The sequence below is a fragment of the Kogia breviceps genome, chromosome 18 (genome assembly GCF_026419965.1).
Source record: "Kogia breviceps isolate mKogBre1 chromosome 18, mKogBre1 haplotype 1, whole genome shotgun sequence".
In the NCBI taxonomy this organism is placed as follows: Eukaryota; Metazoa; Chordata; class Mammalia; order Artiodactyla; family Physeteridae; genus Kogia; species Kogia breviceps.
The window spans coordinates 16865175-16887707 of NC_081327.1; the positions used below are offsets into that span (position 1 = coordinate 16865175).

The 22533-nt window shown below is 43.9% G+C and overlaps 1 protein-coding gene and 1 pseudogene across 5 annotated transcripts in view; both read right to left on the minus strand.

The window, feature by feature from the left end:
- The window catches only part of TDRD12 (tudor domain containing 12), an 83690-nt gene extending 63740 nt beyond the window's left edge, over positions 1-19950 (minus strand). For 3 of the 5 annotated variants that reach the window (XM_067018478.1, XM_067018475.1, XM_067018480.1), the window contains exons 1-4: positions 19633-19950; positions 10909-11067; positions 5324-5460; positions 3642-3761 (exon numbers count right to left, since the gene is read on the minus strand). In XM_067018478.1, the coding sequence (XP_066874579.1) occupies positions 3642-3761; positions 5324-5460; positions 10909-11067; positions 19633-19656 (440 nt within the window). In that variant the 5' untranslated portion in view covers positions 19657-19950. The remainder of the gene's footprint in view (positions 1-3641; positions 3762-5323; positions 5461-10908; positions 11068-19632) is intronic. The other 2 variants (XM_067018476.1, XM_067018479.1) reach the window with 2 other exon arrangements.
- On the minus strand, positions 17360-17760 carry LOC131745250 (2-iminobutanoate/2-iminopropanoate deaminase pseudogene; annotated as a pseudogene).
- Positions 19951-22533: the final 2583 nt, after the last annotated feature.

The window sequence follows — 22533 nt, forward strand, 5'->3', positions numbered from 1 at the left end:
GAACAAGTAAATCAACAGTGTATCACAGGTTAATCAATTAGTCTGTGTGTCTGTGTATGTGTGTCTCTCTCTCAACACAGGCAGGCGCGCACACACACACACGCACACACACACGCACACACACACAAACTACGTGAAGAGATACCGAACTTTACAAGTCAGAAAAATACAACTTAAAACAAAATACTAGGGGCTTCCCTGGTGGCGCAGTGGTTGAGATTCCGCCTGCCGATGCAGGGGACACGGGTTCGTGCCCCGGTCCGGGAAGATCCCACATGCCGCGGAGCGCCTGGGCCCGTGAGCCATGGCCGCTGAGCCTGCGCGTCCGGAGCCTGTGCTCTGCAATGGGAGAGGCCACAGCAGTGAGAGGCCCGCGTACCACAAAAAAAACCAAACCAAAACAAAAAAAAAAACCCCAAAATACTATTGTTGTCCAGCAAACAAGCAAAAGTTAAAAAGCCTGATGATATTCTGCGTGGTGTGGGGAAAGCAGCACTTTCCATACCCCAATGATGGGAGTAGAGACTGCTAGTCCTTTTGAAGGGAAATTTAACAAAAACTGCAATACACATGTTAAGACAGACATTCTAGATGAGGTGCAAACACAAAACCAGCAACATCAAAGCAGGTGATGAGAACCCAGTAAGCTCACTTAACTGAAGCCCTTCTTCGCCTCCACCGCGGGTCTCCGAGGGCTGGGCGCGCCCAAGGCTGGGAAGGGCCCTGGGGAGCACCGTGGTGCTGCTGGGAAGCGGGTAATGCGGGGGGGGGCGTGAGAAAGACGGGGGCCTGCCTCTGAGGGAGAGCTGTGCACGGAGAGCGGGCTGCTCTGCAAGGGGGACAGGAAGCGGGCAGGCACTGCTGGGCAGCCTGGCGGAGCGGCGGCCTCAGCAGAGACCAGCTGGCTTATTAGTGGGGATTCCGAGGCAGCCACAAGAGTGATGCATTCATCATCCCAAGGGAGCTACAGGGGGTGAGGGCTGGGGCAGTGGAGATGGGAGGGTCTCCACAGATCCCACAGAAGCATCCATAAGAGAGGCAGCTTCCAAGTTCAGAGAAAACTTAGAATGCAACATCACCGGGACATGCAAGCTGAATCAAAATTGTGCCGCTTCCCGTAGCTTCTTCTCCCACAAAGCCACAGTGTTGGAGGGGGAGGACAGGGCTACCCCCCAGGACCTCAGGTAGTGCTCATTCAAGACAGCAAAGATCACAGTCATAACCCCGACACAGCACTGCCCAGTGCAGGGACCCATCCTGTGCAAACACTGGCAATTTGGTCAAATTACTTGACAGGGGTGTGTGTGTGTGTGTGTGTGTGTGTGTGTGTGTGTGTGTGTGTGTGTGTGTGTGTGTGTGTGATATGTGAATACATGTGCATGCACGCATGTATACATTTCTACACCTATATATCTCATTTTGATTTACCTATATTCTTATGAGAATGTACAGTACAAAATGGTTTGGTAACAATCTAGCTGGCTATCAAGAGAGGAGTGGTTAAAAACAGCAAGTATGGCAATTGTATTCATGCAGGAAAACGACTGAAAGTTGAAGGGAATACGTGTACTGGCAAAGAGCTTCAAAATACTGGGTTGGCCAAAAGGTTTGTTCTTTTTTTCCATAAGACGGCTCTAGTAGCACTTAATTGTGTTTAACTTCATTCAAAACAATTTTGTTAGACTGTATTGTGACAGCTGTCATATCAGCGTGCGTTAGAAAAAAAAAGTCAAAATTTTTTGGTGAATTTTTTTTTTTTTTTTTTTTTTTTTTTTTTGCAGTACACGGGCCTCTCACTGTTGTGGCCTCTCCTGTTGCGGAGCACAGGCTCCGGACGCGCAGGCTCAGCGGCCATGGCTCACGGGCCCAGCCGCTCCGCGGCATGTGGGATCTTCCCGGACCAGGGCACGAACCCGCGTCCCCTGCGTCGGCAGGCGGACTCTCAACCACTGCGCCACCAGGGAGGCCCTTGGTGAATTTTTGTGTAGCCATTTTAATATTGAAGATGGAAGAAAAAAGCAACATTTTCGGCATATTATGCTTTACTATTTCAAGAAAGGTAAAAATGCAACTGAAACACAAAAAAAGATTTGTGCAGTGCATGGAGAAGGTGCTGTGACTGATCGAATGTGTCAAAAGTGGTTTGCGAAGTTTCCTGCTGGAGATTTCTCACTGGACAATGCTCCATGGTCGGGCAGACCAGGTGAAGTAGATAGCAATCAAATCGAGACAGTGATTGAGAACAATCAACGTTATACCACGTGGGAGATAGCCGACACACTCAAAATATCCAAATCAAGCGCTGAAAATCATCTGCACCAGCTTGGTTATGTTCATCGCTTTGATGTTTGGGTTCCACATAAGTTAAGCGAAAATAACACCTTCTTGACTGTATTTCTGCATACGATTCTCTACTTTTTAAAAAAATTTTATTTATCTTTATTTTTGGCTGTACTGGGTCTTTGTTGCTGTGCGCGGGCTTTCTCTAATTCTGGTGAGCAGGGGCTACTCTTCGTTGCGGTGTGCGGGCTTCTCATTGCAGTGGCTTCTCTTGTTGCGGACCACGGGGCTCTAGGTGTGCCGGCTTCAGTAGTTGTGGCATGTGGGCTCAAGTAGCTGTGGCTCGCAGGCTCAGTAGCTGTGGCACATGGGCTTAGTTCCTCAGCAGCATATGGGATCTTCCTGGACCAGGGATCGAACCTGTGTCTGCTACACCGGCAGGCGGATTCTTAACAACTGTGCCAGCAGGCAAGTCCCAAATGCATAATCTTCCATCAGGATAACACAAAGACTGCATGTTTCTTTCATGACCAGGCAAAAACTGTTACAGCTTGGCTGGGAAGTTCTGATTCATCCACCATATTCACCAGACACTGCACCTTCGGATTTCCATTTATTTAGGTCTTTACAAAATTCTCTTAATGGAAAAAATTTCAATTCCCTGGATGACTGTGAAAGGCACCTGGAACAGTTCTTTGCTCAAAAAGATAAAAAGTTTTGGGAAGATGGAATTAGGAAGTTGCCTGAAGAATGGCAGAAGGTAGTGGAACAAAAGGGTGAATATGTTGTTCAATAAAGCTCTTCGTGAAAATGAAAATGTGTCTTTTATTTTTACTTAAAAACCAAAGGCACATTTTGGCCAACTCAATACATTCTTAAGTTAAATTTGCCAATAAGACAGTGTGTTCTAATTTTCATTAAAAGCTCCATGCATGTGAATATGTATAAAAGCACTGAAAAAGGTCTGCAAGTTCAGAGCCTGAACAGGTCACAGAGGCCTCCCAGGAGGGAGGGAGGGAGGGAGGATATGGGGCTGGAGAAGGATGTCATGGACTTTTTTTTAATGCTTCATGATCCGACGTATAAATGTTTCTCTTTACACTTAATTTATCCCTTTTGTAAGTTAAGAAGCCAAATAGCACAGAGCTCAGACTATACTCTAACCCCCTCACACCACAGCCTCTGGAGATGGGGCTACATGGCCAGGTTTGACACAGTGACTCAGAAGACACCTCCTGAAGGACAAAGAGACCTTTGAAATCGCTTAGCACTTCTCAAGAGGATCTGATTTCACATAAACATCATACACTCAATTTAAGACTTTTACTAATGATTCAGCATATGTTAGAAGCTGTACTTACACAATCTCAGTGCTGTCTTCACAGAAGTCAATGTGCAATGTGACAGGTTTTGTGCAGTACAGTTTGAATTTTTTTGCTCTGTAGGGAAGCTGCATAAAAGTTTCTACTGCAACTCGGATGCTTAACAGTGAAACAGAAAGAGTTCCATGATTAAAAAAAACTATATATAACATATTTCTTTAAAGTACACCTACATAATTAAATACTTAACATGAAGCAAAACACACAAAACCTGATTATCTCTGTTTCTATTATAGCCACCAACAGCAGCAAGTGCTTGGAGACATCTGCCGAGCAAGGTGAAAACTGGTTCTTGGGGGCTGAGAAAAATCTTACTTTTTTATGTATAAAGCACAGATATACATATAGTACATAAAAGATACTCAGTAATCTTGGGCGTTAAAATTTCATGGCATGGGGGCAGGGAGGCATTAGAAAAACAGTCTCCTTAGATTGAGAAACACTGGGTAATAACGAACAAACCTGGAAGCAAATTCTATTTAAGATTTTAAAATAGCAATTTCAATGCACAACCAGAAATACCTTGAAGCTTCTTTAAATAAGCAGATGTTTTAAGAATTAGTATTTGTCAGCTTTGCACAAAAGAGCTGATGGACTGGACTGAGGTTTCATAAGCTGTTCAGCATTTTTATTTCCATTCTCCTTCAGGCAAATGACAGAGCACTTGAACATATGGTTTCGACATCAACAGGTTCTCAGGGGCCGCGTGTGGGGAGCCTGGCCACCTCGTTCTCGGACAGTTTAGAAAAGGTGGCTGCACTAACCGCCCCTGCAGGCCTCCCTGCTCTAATCATATGATTCTCTTGCCCAAAACAAACTAAACTTAAAACTCCAAATACTAAGAGGAAATCTCTCCAAACCGTTAAACACGATGTTATTTTTAATAACCACTATGGTTATAAGGGTGCAGAACCACAAGCTGGAAAGGCACCTCCTGTTCCACGAAGACCTGCCAGTCCCACTGTGGGAGCGGCCCCCGGACACAGACTCCCCATCAGGGCACCCGCCCCCCCTGCAGCTGGGACCGCTCTTTCCCTTTCGGAAGAAGGGTCCTCATGTTTATTATTTATTATTTATTAAACTGATATCCTCTGACTCTGGGATAGGAACCCATGAAAAAATTACCACAAACACCAAGACCGACTTGCTGACAAGTGTTTTCTAGGGAACTGTGGTGTGTGGTCCTGGAGTCACTGAGGGTCACTCTCAACGGCCTCCTGTCTTCTGTGACAGTCACACCGTCACTCTGTTAAGCAGGACAAGGGACACACGCTCTGCTCTCTGCAATCTGAGGCTGTGCCAGCAAACCATCCCTTCTGTGGTGACAAGAAGAGTTTCTCTCTGCCTCCCGGTAGCCAGGCCTCCCGAAAGACCCATTCCATCACCTGAGCAAATGCAGGGGACATGCCACACCAGGCCAGGAGAGCGGCTGACGGAGAGCACCTGCACTTTCTAGGAAGGAACACAGAAGGAGGGCCGGAGCCGCCTGCTGAGTCCTCATCCTGAGCACCTGCTCTCGCGTTCACTGCTTGTAAGACTGGAACCTGCAAGTCTTCCCTTCTTGAAGCTCTCGCCCCTTACTTTGAAAACTGACATTCTCCTTGAAAACTGACATTCGTCCCCTAAAGAGCACAAGGCAAAATAAATACAAATATACATACTTTTTGGATTTCACTGGAATGTACTTGGCAAAATCCACAAGGAAACACTCTGTGAGGTAATGGTCTGCTGAAGACACTATTGACTTAATTACAGCCCTGCACCAGCACTTCAGTTCCTGACAATAAACCACACAAACCTACAAAATAAAAAGAAAACGTCGGTGTTAAAATCTCTAGTCATACTCAGAAAACTGTAAGATACTAATGAAAGAAATCAAAAATGACACAAACAGATGGAGAGATACACCACGTTCTTGGATTGGAAGAATCAATATTGTGAAGATGACTATACTGCCCAAAGCAATCTACAGATTCAATGCAATCCCTATCAAATTACCAATGACATTTTTCAGAATTAGAACGAAAAAATTTACAATTCCTATGGAAACACAAAAGACCATGAATAGCCAAAGCAATTTTGAGAAAGAAAAATGGAATGGAAGAATCAGGCTCCCTGACTTCAGATTATACTACAAAGCCACAGTAATCAAACCAGTATTGGTGCTGCCACAAACACAGAAATATGTACCAATGGAACAGGATAGAAAGTCCAGAGACAAACCCACACACCTATGGTCACCTGATCTTTGACAAAGGAGGCAAGACTATAAAATGGAGAAAAGACAGTCTTTTCAATAAGTGGTGCTGGGAAAACTGGACAGCTACATGTAAAAGTGGTATTAGGACACTCCGTAACACCATTCACAAAAATAAACTCAAAATGGACTAAAGACCTAAATGTAAAGCCGGATACTATAAAACTCTTAAAGGAAAACATAGGCGGAACACTCTCTGACATAAATAACAGCAAGGTCTTTTTCAAAGCACCCCCTAGAGTAATGAAAATAAAAACAAAAATAAACAAATGAGACTTAACTAAACTTAAAAGCTTTTGCACAGCAAAGGAAACCGTAAACAAAACAAAAAGACAACCCTCAGAATGGGAGAAAAATATTGGGTTGGCCAAGAAGTTCCTTCAGTTTTTAAGAAAGAATAAGAGATACATTTTTCATTTTCGCCAAGAACTTTATTGAACAACGTTTTCACCCTTTTGTTCCACTACCTTTTGTGATTTTTTCAGGCAACTTCATAATTCCATCTTCCCCAAACTTTTTATCTTTCTGAGCAAAGAACTGTTCCAGGTGCCTATTACAGTCATCCAGGGAACTGAACATTTTTCCATTAAGAGAATTTTGTAAACACCTAAATAAATGGAAATCCGGAGGTGCAGTGTCTGGTGCATCCGGCAGATGAATCAACTTCCCAGCCAAGCTGTAACAGTTTTTGCCTGGTCATGAAAGAAACATGTAGTCTTTGCATTATCCTGATAGAAGATTATACGTTTTCTGTTGACTAATTCTAGATGCTTTTTGCCGAGTGCTGCTTTCAGTTGGTCTAACTGGGAGCAGTACTTGTTGGAATTAATCATTTGGTTTTCCGGCAGGAGCTCATAATAGAGGACTCCCTAACAATCCCACCATATACACAACATCACCTTCTTTGGGTGAAGCCTGGCCTTTGGTGTGGTTGTTGGTGGTTCATTTCACCTGCCCCACAATCTCTTCCATTCCACATCATTATGCAGTATCCACTTTTCATCGCCCATCACAATTTGTTTAAAAAATGAAACATCTTCAATACATTTCAGTAGAGAAAGGATACGGAAATATGGTCAAGAAGGTGTTATTTTCGCTTAACTGATGTGGAACCCAAACATCAAAGCAATTAACATAACCAAGCTGGTGCAAATGATTTTCAGCGCTTGAGTCGGACATTTTGAGTGTGTCGGCTATCTCCCACGTGGTATGACGTTACTGTTCTCAATCAATGTCTCGATTCGATCGCCATCAACTTCAACTGGTCTACCCGACCATGGAGCATCGTCCAGTGAGAAATCTCCAGCATGAAACTTCACAAACCATTTTTGACATGTTCAATCAGTCACAGCCCCTTCTCCATGCACTGCACAAAATCTTTTTTTTTGAGTTTCAGTTGCATTTTTACCTTTCTTGAAATGATAAAGCATAATATGCCGAAAATGTTGCTTTTTTCTTCCACCTTCAATATTAAAATGGCTACACAAAAATTCACCAATTTTGATTTTTCTTTTAAATGCACGCTGATATGACAGCTGTCACAATACAATCTAACAAAATTGTTTTGAATGAAGTTAAAGACAACTAAGCACTATTAGAGCCATCTTAGGAAAAAAATGAATGAACCTTTTGGCCAACCCAATATTTGCAAATGAAGCAACTGACAAACGATTAATCTCCAAAATATACAAAACAGCTCATGCAGCTCAATATCAAAAAAAAAAAAAAAAAAAAAAACCAACCCAATAAAAAGTGGGTTAGAAGACCTAAATAGACATCTCTCCAAAGAAGACATATAGACAGTTTAAAAGCACATGAAAAGATGCTCAACATCACTAATTATTAGAGAAATGCAAATCAAAACTGCAATGAAGTATCACCTCACACTGCTAAGAACGGCCATCATCAAAAAATCTACAAACAATAAACGCTGGAGAGGGTGTGGAGAAAAGGCAACCCTCCTACACTGTTGGTGGGAATGTAAACTGGTATGGCCACTATGGAGAACAGTATGGAGGTTCCTTAAAAAACTCAAAATAGAACTACCCGTATGATCCAGCAATCCCTGGGCATATATCCGGAGAAAACCATAATTCGAAAAGATACATGCACCCCAGTGTTCACTGCAGCACTATTTAATTGAGCTCAATATTGAGCCAGGACATGGAAGCAACCTAAATGTCCACCGACAGAGGAATGGATAAAGATGATGTGGTATATATACACAATGTAATATTACTCAGCCGTAAAAAAGAATGAAATAATGCCATTTGCAGCAACATGGATGGACCTAAAGATGATCGTACTGAGTGAAGTAAATCAGACAGAGAAAGACAAATATCATATGATATCACTTTTATGTGGAATCTGAAAAAAGAGTACCAATGTACTTATCTACAAAACAGAAATAGAGTTATAGATGTAGAAAATAAACTTAAGGTTACCAGGGAGTAAGTAGGGGAGGGTGTGTGGAGGGATAAGTTGGAAGACTGGGATTAACATACCCACGACTATATATAAAATAGATAACTAATAAGGACCTACTGTATAGCACAGGGAACTCTACTCAATACTCTACAGTGGCCTATATGGGAAAAGAATCTAAAAAAGAGTGGATGTATGTATAACAGATTCACTTTGTTGTACACCTCCAACTAACATAACATTGTAAATCAACCATACTACAATAAAAATTTTAAAAATTAAATTAAAAATCTCTAGTCAATAATGGGAGGACGGGCTTTCCTGGTGGTGCAGTGGTTGAGAATCCGCCTGCCAATGCAGGGGACACGGGTTCGTGCCCCGGTCCGGGAGGATCCCACATGCCGTGGAGCGGCTGGGCCCGTGAGCCATGGCCGCTGAGCCTGCGTGTCCGGAGCCTGTGCTCCGCAACGGGAGAGGCCACAGCAGTGAGAGGCCCGCGTACCACAAAAAAAAAAAAAAAAAAAAAAAAAAAAAAAAAAAAAAAAAAAAAAAAAAAAAAAATAATGGGAGGACTAAAAGGTACTCTCAACTGATATCATCTCACACCTTTTACCTTAAAGATGCAAGGAGGCTGGATCACCCCAAGCTAAACACTGCTTATTGGGAAAACGAGAACACAGGGCACCTGAATTCTGTTTCACAGGTTTTCTGACCACGATCACTTTGACTCCTTAACTAAGGAGAATTTTTAGAAAGTGAAATAAGGAAAATGCATTGCTTTACCTTCTTAAATCAGAAAACAAAACTTACAAATAATTGTCAGTCATGTGCCAGGACAACACAAAATCACAACCCCAGGCTCATCTTCCTGGTTCTGCTTCCCACGCCTGTTTACCACCCTCTAACATTTGTTTGTTTGTTTGTTTGGTTTTTTTTGCGGTATGTGGGCCTCTCACTGTTGTGGCCTCTCCCGTTGCGGAGCACAGGCTCCGGACGCGCAGGCTCAGCGGCCATGGCTCACGGGCCCGGTCGCTCCGCGGCATGTGGGATCTTCCCGGACCGGGGCACGAACCCGTGTCTCCCTGCATCGGCAGGCGGATTCTCAACCACTGCGCCACCAGGGAAGCCCCACCCTCTAACATTTGTTTGCTATCAGCCACAACTGGACGTCAGTGCCACGACGAAGGGGATTTTTGTCTTTTTGATTCCTGCCATATTCCCAGCACCCAGAACAGGGCTTGGCATGTACTATGTCTTCAGAAACTACTCAGTGACTGACTGAATAAATACCTGCAGCCCCCCTTTAGGGAAGCTGCCCTGCTAGAGTGACAGTGCTTGGCATCCTGACTGTCCCATGGGACTGCCAGGCCACAGACGGGCAAACCATACGCTGACCACAGGCTTATAAAGTGGCTCAGCAGGGAGAGCTGTGCCCAACAGGGAAGAAGTGGGACAGTGGAGATCCCTGCCCTCAGGAACTGAAGTTGGAAAACACAGGGCAGCTATTCTGCAAGGGATGTGTTCTTGAGAGCCTCACACAATTCAAGACTCAAATAATGCAAGAGAAATTGCGCCAAAGGATGGAGGGTATTTCTGTTTCATGCTTAAGTCAAAGAAACCTGTAGCTAATAATTCACACAGTCACTCAACTTTGAAAAGGTGGTGTGCTAGGGCTTCTGCTAGCCAGTAATGAGATAATTTAAGCATCAAGAAAAATGCTTACAACTGATGAATACATTAAAAGCCATGAGCTCAATATAGTACTTAAAAATAACAAGGAGGGAAAAACAAAACAAACCTCTAGATGTAAATGTAGATAACTAGGCACAGGAAAATTGATAAGGGAAAGAATCAAGCAATTTTTCCACCTTTCCAGTATTACTTCAGGAAGCCAAACAGTTCTAACAGATAAGGGAAGGTTCTCTATGGAAGAATTCCAGCTCATGAATGCAGAAGCAATGTGAAAACGACCATTTTGCAAGCATAAATGGAAGAGCTGATTTGGGCGGTGGTGGTCACTGGACAGCATGACTAGCTGACGGGAACCACGGGGGGCGCTTAGGCGGCCGCCATCTGGATGCAGCAGTCAACCTCAGCATCACCGAAAGTGAGATTCTCTCCCAATTCAATACAAGAGGAATCTCACAGCACCAGTCATCCTTGGGGAAAAAAAGTGACTATAAACGTAAGGAAAGCTTTATATTTATCAGTCTGCAGGAAATATAGGGGATGGAGGGAAAAGTTCACCACCACCACAAGGAAGCAACCAGGCTATACAGAACGTGGAATATTTTAAAAGGACAACTGACCTGGTTTCGTTTCTTCAACAAGTAAACGGTGGACTTCCCTGGTGGCACAGTGGTTAAGAATCCACCTGCCGGGCTTCCCTGGTGGCGCAGTGGTTGAGAGTCCGCCTGCCAATGCAGGGGACACATGCCGTGGAGCGGCTGGGCCCGTGAGCCATGGCCGCTGAACCTGCGCGCCCGGAGCCTGTGCTCCGCCACAGGAGAGGCCCGTGTACCGCAAAAAAAAAAAAAAAAAAAAGCAGCACATTTAGATACATACCTGCCCTTCTTCCAACATTAGTGGTTTTATTTCTATATCTTCACACATGCTATTATAGAAGTCATTCATGGCACTATTTAGTTTTTGATAGTCAACTTCATGATCTAAAAAGGGACTACATCCTTTTATAATAACCCAGAAGCAACCTGGATCTTCGATCTGTAAAATTTTTAAAAGACAAAACAATGCATGATTTAAAAGAGGAACCATAAAATAATAAACCTTAGAATCACAGTAACTGTTTCAAATTTAACTGCTCTAACAAATTCTTGACAAGTACTTCTGCCTTAAATGGTCAGACAGAAGATAAATGACCCTCAAACTATCACCTTGTATACCTTAAACTTATATAATGTCATACATCAATTATACTTCAATAAAACTCGGAAAAACGATAAAAGACGCAAAGATAAAACTCTAAAACACATAACCAATAATATGTAATTTAGAATCATGTGCTGTGACTGAAAAAGCAGAGATCAATGCCCTTGATCTGTACTTTGAAAATATCCATAATAAAATAGAAAAGCAAGGTTCAGAACAGCGTTTTTTGTACTCTATGTCCTTCATAAGAAAGAGAGGGAAATGTGAATGTATGTACATTCTGCTCATGTTAAAATAAAGAAATGGCAGATAAACCAAAATCATACAAATTATTACCTACAGAGGAAGCCAGGAATGGGGTAGAAGGAAGAGGGATGAAAGACTTCTCTGAATGTATCTTATTATCTGTTAGTGTTATCAGAAACCAAGATTTTCATCATTAGAGAAAGAATACAAATATAAAATAAAAAGTTAAATTTGAATTGAAAATATCAGTAAGAGCTCATGATTTTTCAAATGTACTATATTTCCTGTCTACTGAAAGGGCCTAAAAGCAATGACATCCCCAGATTTTGGATTCCAGATACCAGGTAACAGGAGTACATCAGTATTCTATTTTTCTGAATGTTTGAACATTTTTATAATAAATAGCTGGAAAAAAGAACAGCTGGCCATCCTGGTTCCAGTAATGGCAGAGTGGTTCATATGGACTAACCCACCTGCAAGTAACAATGATAAACCCTGGAGAAAAAGAAAATGACAGCCTGAACGCGCTGAAGAGTGACCAAAAGCAGGTGGGCGAGTCCATCCTTGAAGGGAGGCAACATGGCTGCGCGAGAGCCACGTTCATAAACAGCTTTTCCCCTGAAAACAGCCCCAGTCCTGGGGGTGCAGAACACAACTGAAGCAGAAGCCACCCTGTTTGTGGCTTGAGAAACCAGAGAATGGAGTCTGGGGCTGCCAGAGCAGCTGTACTTGAAGGGCAGAAATGCTGAGCCACAGAGGGGAGAGCCCTGAAGTCTGCACACGAAACCCCTCAAATCCTCGGCAGAGCCGGAACTGCATGGTGAGACTCCAGGGAGTCCTGGGAGAAGCCACAGTTGGGAGGCTGATGGAAATACAGTTTCAGCTTCTGCCCACGAGAACTGCAGGACTCTGGGCACAAAGTGACTGCCCAAACCTCTGCACTAAGAGGCCATCCAAACTCACAGCATAAGGCCATGTCCCCTCTACCAATGCCTGCCTGAGAAAGAACTACTTTTGTCCCAGCCAACACCTGACACAGGCCCTTGAGGAGCCTCCCCTTGTCACAGAACTTACTGAAAAGGACATCAGTTGTGGAGCCTACCTATCCCTTTGGGATGTGTATGTTACCTCCTACCACTCAGGAGTACTCCTCCTTCTCGAGGACCTGATAACCAATTCCTTTGGGATATAATCATCTGGAAGGACAGGGCCCCAGCCTCCCAGTCTCTGCGGGAATTCAGAAGCCTGGACCCAGAGGCAGCGGACACAGCTGCCCCACCACAGTGACACTAACCCACCCTCTGTCATTTTCCACTGAAGCCCCTCCCCTCGTCGTCCTCACTCTCCTCCCTTTAAAACGCCCGGTCACCTCTACACAAATTGGAACGGAACTCAGCTCCCTCCCTTACATCAGCAGTCGCTGATAACAATCTGTTTTCACTGCTTTAACCAATGTCCGTCTTTGATTCTCTGTGACACTCATCACAGGAAAATGGAGTTTGGAGCAGGAGTTAAGGAGGCTCAGTAAACACCTCAGGCTCCCTGAGAACCCCTGCAGTGCCAGGCCTGAGGAGTAAAGACCATGTTGCAAGGCAAAGAGAATGTGCTCTGTCAACAAGGGCAAAATCAAGAGGTGTGTAAAGAACTATAAACCAAGCCTCCCAAAGCGCTGACAGAGCACACAGTAGTTCCCCATCACCACAACCCCCAGTGTAGCATGAACAATACTAGACAGGCAAAGAAATGAGAATGCAGTGCACAGCCAAGGTAAAAAACAGCCAACAGAAAGTGAACCCAAGTCTGCCCAGATGTTGAAGTGAACAGGCAAGGACTTAAAAGCAGCTATTATAAATACCATGTTCAAAAACTTAAGGATAAGATAGCTATAGTGAATTTGTTTTTTAAAAAGGAGGGTTTCACGTAAGAAATGGAAATTATTTTTAAAAAATAACCTTTGGAAAAGGGTAATTCTAGAACCAAAATGTGAAACAAACAAAATAAAAAATTTATTAGTGGTGTGCTTACCACTCCTACTCAACATTGTGCTGGAGGTCCTAGTCAGTACAATAAGAAAAGATTGTCAGGAAAATCGGAGAAGAAGAAAGAAAAGTGTCTCTATTCACAATAAGAATATCTATGTAGAAAATTCTAAGGAGTCCACAAAAAATATACTGGAACTAATAAATGACTGTAGCAAGATTCCACGGTACAGGTCATATAATAAATTCAACTGCCTGTCTATATTCCAGCAATAAAACCTGGAAATTTAAAATTTAAAAACAGTACCGTTTGCAATAGCACCAAAAAGCAGGAATTACTTAGGAATAAATCTAACAAAAAAATGAACAATTTGCATGCTAAAAGGTACAAAACACTGGTGAAATAAATCAAAGAAAGGCCTGTAATACAAATATACTATGTTCATGGAATGTTAAGATTTTGATTTCCCCCAAATGGTCTATAAAACGGACTCAATTCCAGCAGGAGTTGTGAAATCAACAAACTATTCATTAAATTCTTACTGGAAGGGCAAAGGAACTAGAATAGCCCCTATAATTCTGAAAAAGAACAACATAGTTGGAAGACACACTATCTGATTTCAAGACAATATAAAGCTGCAGTAATCAGAACTGTGTGGTACTGGAGAAAGCATAGATACATAAATCAACACAACAGAAACAGAGTCACACATGTGTGGTCAAGTGATTTTCAATAAAGGCACAAAGGCAATTCAGTGGAAGGAGGATAGTTTTTTCAACAAATGATGCTGCAACAATTAGATATATGCAAAAAAATGAACCTCGATCCATTCCTTGTACCATATACAAAAATTAACTCACATGGGGCTTCCCTGGTGGCACAGTGGTTGAGAGTCCGCCTGCCGACGCAGGGGACATGCGTTCGTGCCCTGGTCCGGGAAGATCCCACATGCTGTGGTTAGGCAAAGATTTCTTAGATAAACCACCAAAAGTATAATTCATATAAGCAAAAATTGATAAACTGGACTTAATCCAAATTTAAAACTTCAGCTCTTTGAAAGACATTGTTTAGAGAAGGAAGAGATAAGCCAACAACTGGGAGAAAATATTTACGAATCACATATTCAACAAAGAACTTTATCCAATATATATAAAAAACTCTACAAAGTCAATAATAAGAAAACAAATCACCAAGTTAGAAGAATGGGCAGATGTGAACAGATACTTGACAAAGAAAGATGGAAGGATGGGCAAACAAGCACCTGGAAACATGATTAACACATTTGTCATTAGGGAAATTAAAATTAAAACCACAGTGAGATACCAGTAAACACCTACTAGAATGGCTAAAATGTATAAAACTGACAATATCAAGTGCTGGTGAGGATGTAGAGCACTGCTGATGGAAATGTAAAGTGGTACAGTTACTTTGAAAAAGTTTCCCATAAAATTAAACATACTGACAAACATCAGTAACAAACAACATCAGTAACAAACAAACATCAGTAAATCCTACTGATTTACCCATGAAATAAAAACTTGTATTCACACAAAAACCTGTATGCAAAGTTTCTAACAGCTTTATTTATAATCTCCCTCAACTGGAAACAACTCAAACGGCCTTCAACTGGTGACTGTATAAACAAACTGTCACATGTCCATACAATGGAATACTACTCACTCCCAACAAATGCCACAACATAGATAAGCCTCCAATGCATTACAGTAAGTCAAAGCAGCCAGACTCAAACGCTACATACTACTGTATGATTCCATAGGCACAATCCCATTTTTATGACATTTTGGAAAAAGGAGAAACTAATAGGGACAGAAGACAAATCAGTGGTTGCCAAGGACTAGAGGTGGGGGAAAGAAATGACTACAAAGGACCACAAGGCCATTCTGGGGGGGTGATGGAACTGCTCTGTGTTTCGACTGTGGTGGTGATTACATGACTATGCATTTTTCAAAATATCACAGAACTCTACATTAAAAACAATAAAATAGTTGATGGTTAAAAAAGATATGAAGCAAATATGGCAAAATGTTAAAATCTGGCAAAGCTAGGTGATAGATGTCCAGGTGTTTATAATATTTTCTATACTTTTTTGTATGTCTAGAATATTTCCTAATAAAAAGTTGGATTTTTAAAATTATTTTTCATCAAAAGTAATGATTTGTTTTTGAAAGCTTCTTATCTTCTGACGTGGCATCACCTATGCAGTATTTTACTAAAAATGTTTAACCTGAACACAGTCATAAGGAAACAGACAAATCCAACTTGAAGGGTATTTTGCAAAGCAACTGCCCTTACTCTTCATAAATTTCAATGACATCAAAGATACAAAAAAGCCAGAGAACTGACCCAAATTCAAGGGGAATAAAAGGCCATGACAATTAAATGCAATGTATAATTTTTTATTGGATCCTGGATCAGAGAAAACAAGTTACAGAATACATTATTGACACAGTTGGAGAAATTTGAGTATGGATTTTATATTAGTGTATCAGTGTTACGTTTCTCAAGTGTGATAATTATATTGTGGTTACGTAAGCAAAAGTCTTTATTCTTAGGAAACACACGCATAAGTATTTAGAGTTTACAACTAATTCTCAAATGGTTCGGCAAGAGAAGTCAACAATTTTATATACATATATTATTAAGAAATATGCAGGGCTTCCCTGGTGGCGCAGTGGTTGAGAGTCCGCCTTCTGATGCAGGGGACACGGGTTCGTACCCCAGTCCACGAAGATCCCACATGCCGTGGAGTGGCTAGGCCCGTGAGCCTGCGCGTCCGGAGCCTGTGCTCCGCAAAGGCAGAGGGCACCGCGGTGAGAGGCCAGCGTACCGCAAAAAAAAAAAAAAAAAAAAAAGTATACAGATTTCTCGGCTCCTTCTGAAGCCAATGAAATAAAAATATCTGGATGTGGAGCCCCAACATGGGGACTTAAAAAAAAAAAGAAATATGCAAATATTACAAGATGTTAACAATTGTTGACTCTAGGTATAGAGTATATGGTTATTCTCAATATTGTTTCTGTAACTTGTTTTCGAGTTTGAAAATCTTCAAAATAGTAAGATGGGGAAAGATGTTTAAAAATATTTTTAAGGCATCATAGATAATTTGAAGTTTCTAGATTGTTTCAATTTTTTTTTTTAATCTGCTACTAAAACCTAAAAAATGTAGGCCAGGTTCAGTTTTACCCGACAGAAGAACAAGTGGCTCAAGCTGCAATTTCTTCCATGCGCTTTACCCGGCAGGGATGGGCTCACAACTCCTCCCACCCCTGCCTCTTACACCAAGGTTGGGGCCTGCTGCTTCCCGCCAATGCCATAAGGCAATGCTGCCCACACTGCAGTCATCAGCCTCACACATTTTTTTCCCTGCATGTCTATGTTATTTCCATTAGAAAAACAATATCTATATAATATTTTGGTCCACTTTCTTCTCCTTACCTCTACCATTCAAAACTTGAATACTTTATTATTACTCAAGTAAAAGTAGAATCAGCTATCTGGCATGAGAACTAAATATCTCACATCATTAAATTAATAGGATTTAATTGAATTAAAGTGTGTTCTTTATTATTTCTCAGGAATAGTAACTCGTGTTTCCTACATGTTATTTCCCTTTACTTTCATTTATCTGGGTAACTATGTAATGAGTGTCTCTTTTCCTCCATTCTGTAACATGAGTGGGTGTAAGTATAATTTATAACATCAGTAACTGGATTCATTGTTAATTATCAATTCATGTTCAATTCCCCTTAGTATACGGTATTTGCATAGTAACTTCAGATATTTCAGTCGTTTACTTTCTGACATAAATTATAAAAATTAAGATGTTAATTTTAAAACGTTATGAAATTTACAGACTAAATAGCACTTGGCCCACTTTTGTTCATAGTGTCGTGGGAGGTCCCTGGGCAGCTACTGTTTCAATCTCAATCCAGTCTCAGAACAAAGCAGCATTCTGGTAAGCAGCTCCAGCAGGAAAACCACTCCTGACATTCTGATTGTGGATTTCACTGGCGGTACTGAAGTCATACACTCAGCCAGCAGAACAGCTGCTTCTACCACATTATTGAGGTCACAGCCTGCAGCTTTCAGAATCTCACCCCTATTTCCAAGTCTTGTTTAGCTTCTTCTGTCACCCCTCCTGGCACAAGCTGTCCCTTTGAAGGGTCCATACCTAGCTGTCTTGAAATGTAAGTGATCCTTTCCACTAACAAAGCTTGACTGCAGGACCAATGGCCTTGGGGCTTTTCCTGTGCTGATCACCTTTATGATCAAAGATGACATGACATCCTTTTCTCCTGCAGTGCTTCTGGGTCGCACTGCATTCTACCTTCCTCATTTCTGACACAGCTGCATGTTCCCTGGGCTGCTTCCTTTATATATATATTTTTAATCAACACCTTTTTTTTCCCTTAGCCTCATCCTAACAGGTCTGTAATGCTAGTTATGATGTTTTTATTTCTAAAATATATTACAAATACATAACTTAAAATTTTTTAATTTATTTTTAATTGTGATAAAATACACATAAAATCTGCCAACTTAACCATATTCAGTAGCATTAACTACATTCATATTGTTGTGCTACCTTGATCACCATCCATCTCCAGAACCTTTTTCATCTTGCAAAACTGAAACTCTATATCCATTAAACAGTAGCTCCCCATGTGCCCCCCAGCCCCTGGCAACCACCATTCTGTTTTCTGTCTTCATGAATTTGACTGCTCTAGGAACCTCATATAAGTGGAATCATGCGGTATTTGTCCTTTTGTAATTGGTTTATTTCACTTAACATGATGTCTTCAAGATTCATCCATGTTGTAGCATATACCAGAATTTCCTTCCTTTTTAAGGTGGAATAATATTCCATTGTATGTATATACTACATTTTGCTTACCCATTCATCTGTTGGTAAAAACTTGGGGGAAAAAATTTATCCATGTAAAAGCTAAATTAATCTGGAAAACTACAGCTGGTAATGGTACCACACTTGACGAACTACTCCTATATTGGATAGAAAATTTGCTCTGAGTGTGAGCAGGGTAAGAAGCAGCAGTGGGGCCAGACCAGAACTGAGGGGGTAGAGAAAAGGGTTCTTGGGTCCAACTAAGAAAAGAGAGGTTCCCAAGTTAGAGGCAGTAAGAGTCCAGCAACTCCTTCCAAAGTTCTGCCCCAATGGGTTTGCACTTGGCAGCATCCATACCCCCTGGAAGAGCCCTGTCTTTCTAAAGGAGAAATCAGACTATTTAGGGAAGGTGGTGGAGAGGAGCTTGCCAGTTACATCTCAAAACCCTAAAAGTCTCAGAGCAAATCCTCTGTAAGAATCAGCTGCTTCAAACGCTTGTGAATCTCTGTTGGTATAAACTACATAAAACAGGAACAGGAAAGTTGATTTTTTTTTTAATGCCTCTCCTCTGCCCACTGAAGTATGATCTTTTCCAAAAAGTTCTTTATGTTTCCTTTTCCCAATACCCACCCCTTTGCTCTGGTTTGTAAACTCCCTTCCTGCAAGTACACACCGTGAACACATTACGTGCTTTCCCGGTCTCTGGCATCATTAAGGAGCACGCACCTCACTCAAAGGAGAAGCTGCAGTTCGGGTCGCTCTGCAGGCCCCCTCCGGGGCGAACCCCCGCTGCGCCCCCGACTCCAAGGACGCGAGTCCCGAGAAGCCCGCGTGGGGAGGGGGTGGCCGCCAGAGTCCTGGGGCGCGAGCGGTCAGGGGTCCCCACGAGTGCAGCCGGGACGGGCGTGTGTTCGGAGAAGAGATACAGGTCACCCACGCCCCCTGTCCAATGCAGCTGGGGACCGGCCGGAGAGGACCCGCATCGGGGGAGAGTAACAGGTCAACGGACCGAGGGCGCGAGGGGGGCCTCATCCAGCGCCGAACCGGGACCGGGAGAAGGGGTCAGAGTCCGTCCCTCCCCCTGAGGTTCTAGATACAGGACACCTAGTTCAATCCGAATTTCGGAGAAACAACGAATGATTTTTTTACTTTAAGTATGTCCCAAATACTGCATGGGGCAAACTTGAACGAAAACTTCCCGTTGTTTATCTGAAATTAAGCGTCCGGTATCTCATCCGGCACCCCTTCCCGCAGGTCCCCAGCCGAGGCGGACCCTGCACGGCCGGGCTCAGGGCTCCGCGCTCGCTCACCTTCAGCACCAGGACCTGGAGCATCTTCCCCGAGTCTTGCAGGCCACCCGGCAGACTCTCCCGGGAAACACGCGCAGCGTAGCGGCCGCGCCCGGCTCCTGGTCTCCCCGTCGCTACTCCCTCGAGATGAACTTTTGGGGGCGAAAACGGAGTCTCCTGCAGTGCCGGCCTCTGCGGAGGCGCGCCTCCTCTCCAGGTCAGCGCCGCGGAGTCCGCGCGCCCAGCCCCGGCCCCGCAGCGCCGGCTGCCCCGCCGCCCTGGCCCAGCACCGCAGCGAACCGCAGGCGACGCGCCGTCCTCCAACCTGGACGCGGGCGAGGGCGTGCTGCGGCTCCCGCCCCGCCCCCCGGCGCCCGCCCCCAGCCAGCGCACGCCTCGAGGATTCCAGAAACCACGTGGTGCGCCAACCGCCAGCACAACTGCCCGCCGCCCTGCTCACAGCGCTCGGGGGCTGACGGGGGGCGGAGCTACGCGTGGCGTCACGTGGCTCGCTCCCTGGGTCCTAGCAAGCACTCACCTGAAGCCTTCAGTTTTAAATGTAAGTTTGAGTGCGCGAGGTCAAGTAAACATGTGCGTAAAGCCCCAAGCAGCAAAAATGTGCTGCCAGTCTGGAGGAAAGCACGACGCAAAGTACGTGAAGTTCACATGTTACTGAATGGGGCCCACCAGGCCTCGCCCCCACAATCACCCGGCCCAGATCACCTGAAAGCTCCAGACCTTGTCAGAAAAAAAAAAAAAAAGGGAAATCACCAGGCCGGATTTAAACACGAGGTCTCAGAGGCAGTTCCCAAGCCCCGAAGATGATGCAGAGTACAGCCCTCTCCCACCTTTTTTTTTTTTTCTTAAAGTTGTGTTTTTCTTTATTTTTTACTTTTTGGCTGCACTTCTGGGCATGCGGGATCTTAGTTCCTCCACCAGGGATGGAACTCTTGCCCCCTGTAGTGGTAGCACACAATCTTAACCCCTGGACCTCCACGGAAGTTCCAGCCCTCTCCCAGTTCTTTGTACGGGGTTAACACTTTTTTCCTTTGATTAGGTACCATGCTACAATATGGTGTTTCCCAAACTTTTCAAGGCATGCCTCACAGAAAATGAAAATATTTATATATCACACTGAGATGAAGAGTCAAGATTGTTGAAACGGGAACTCACTGCATGGCGCTCCAGCCACCCAGGCCTCTTGAGGCTGAAGAGGGTCAATATCTGTACCTGTCTCCCCACGCCCCCAATTAGTGGGAAGCACTTTTATTTTATTTTATTTTTAAAAAATTTTTTTTGTGGTACGCGGGCTTCTCACTGTTGTGGCCTCTCCGGTTGCGGAGCACAGGCTCCGGACGCGCAGGCCCAGCGGCCATGGCTCACGGGCCCAGCCGCTCCACGGCATGTGGGATCTTCCCGGACCGGGGCACGAACCCGCGTCCCCTGCATCGGCAGGCGGACTCTCAACCACTGCACCACCAGGGAAGCCCGGGAAGCACTTTTAAAGTAATGAAAAGAAGATGAAACGATTTTAATAAGGTGCTTTTTTTTTTTTTTGCGGTACGTGGGCCTCTCACTGTTGTGGCCTCTCCCGTTGTGGAGCACAGGCTCCGGACGCACAGGCGTAGCGGCCATGGCTCACGGGCCCAGCCGCTCCGCGGCATGTGGGATCTTCCCAGACCGGGGCACGAACCCACGTTTCCCGCATCGGCAGGCGGACTCGCAACCACTGCGCCACCAGGGAAGCCCCAATAAGGTGCATTTTTATAAGATGGTTAAATCCTGGTACCAAAACCTGATCAAGATAACACAACTACAGACTAATGTAGGTGCTGAAATCCCAAATAAAATGCTACCAAGTAAAACCCAGGACAAATTTTTTTAAAAAATTTAAGCCATGGTCAGGAAGGCTGTAAGGCTTATTCCAGGAATGCAGGAAGGTTTAATATCGGTCAGTCAGAAACATGGCTAGCTCATGGCACAGCAAGCAACGAAAAGCTGTCATGAGCAGACTGGCTCTTGCAGGCACCATGGGGGTGATAATAGGTCTCTCCCATCACAGGAATGATACTCTCGTTCTGCAAAGGGCTTAGTGGAGAGTGATCTGTTCTTATATTTTTTTTGCTCCCCACCCCCAAGAGAAGGGAAAAAAGGAGAGAAGACAAAGCATTAGGAATGGCAGGAGGGGGCGCCTGAGATAGCAGGACCTGCCGTCATGCTCAGACCAGTCTCTCCTGTCGGTGTGCTCATGGTAGGGTGACAGGTATCGGTAGGAGCTGATCTAAGTTTTCCGGTACTGACATAGTTCTGAAAAATGGGCACCAGGAGGACACTCTTTGCTCCCCTCCCTCCCAGAGCTCTCCCCCACCAAATGTAGTTCAAACGATCTTACCCCGAAGTCATCAATTCTCAAAGGCAGCCTATACTTCCCCTGTTTTAAAATATTCTCCTTTTTACAAAAAAGGAATAAAAAACAAGTTTGGTCCCAAAGCTGGCTTCATCATTTTGTCTGCTGATTTTTTTAAAAAATTTATTTATTTTTGGCTGCGTTGGGTCTTCGTTGCTGCGCGCGGGCTTTCTCTAGTTGCGGCGAGCGGGGGTACTCTTCGTTGTGGTGGGCGTGCTTCTCATTGCGGTGGCTTCTCTTGTTGCGGAGCACGGGCTCTAGGTGCGCAGGCTTCACTAGTTGTGGCACGCGGGCGGAGTAGTTGTGGCTCACGGGCTCTAGAGTGCAGGCTCAGCAGGTGTGGTGCACAGGCTTAGTTGCTCCGCGGCATGTGGGATCTTCCCGGACCAGGACTCGAACCCGTGTACCCTAAATTGGCAGGCGGATTTTTAACCACCGCACCACGAGGGAAGCCCTAAAAGAACTTTTAAAGTTGTATTTACTTTGCATCACTTGAGATGGAATGAACTTTTGCA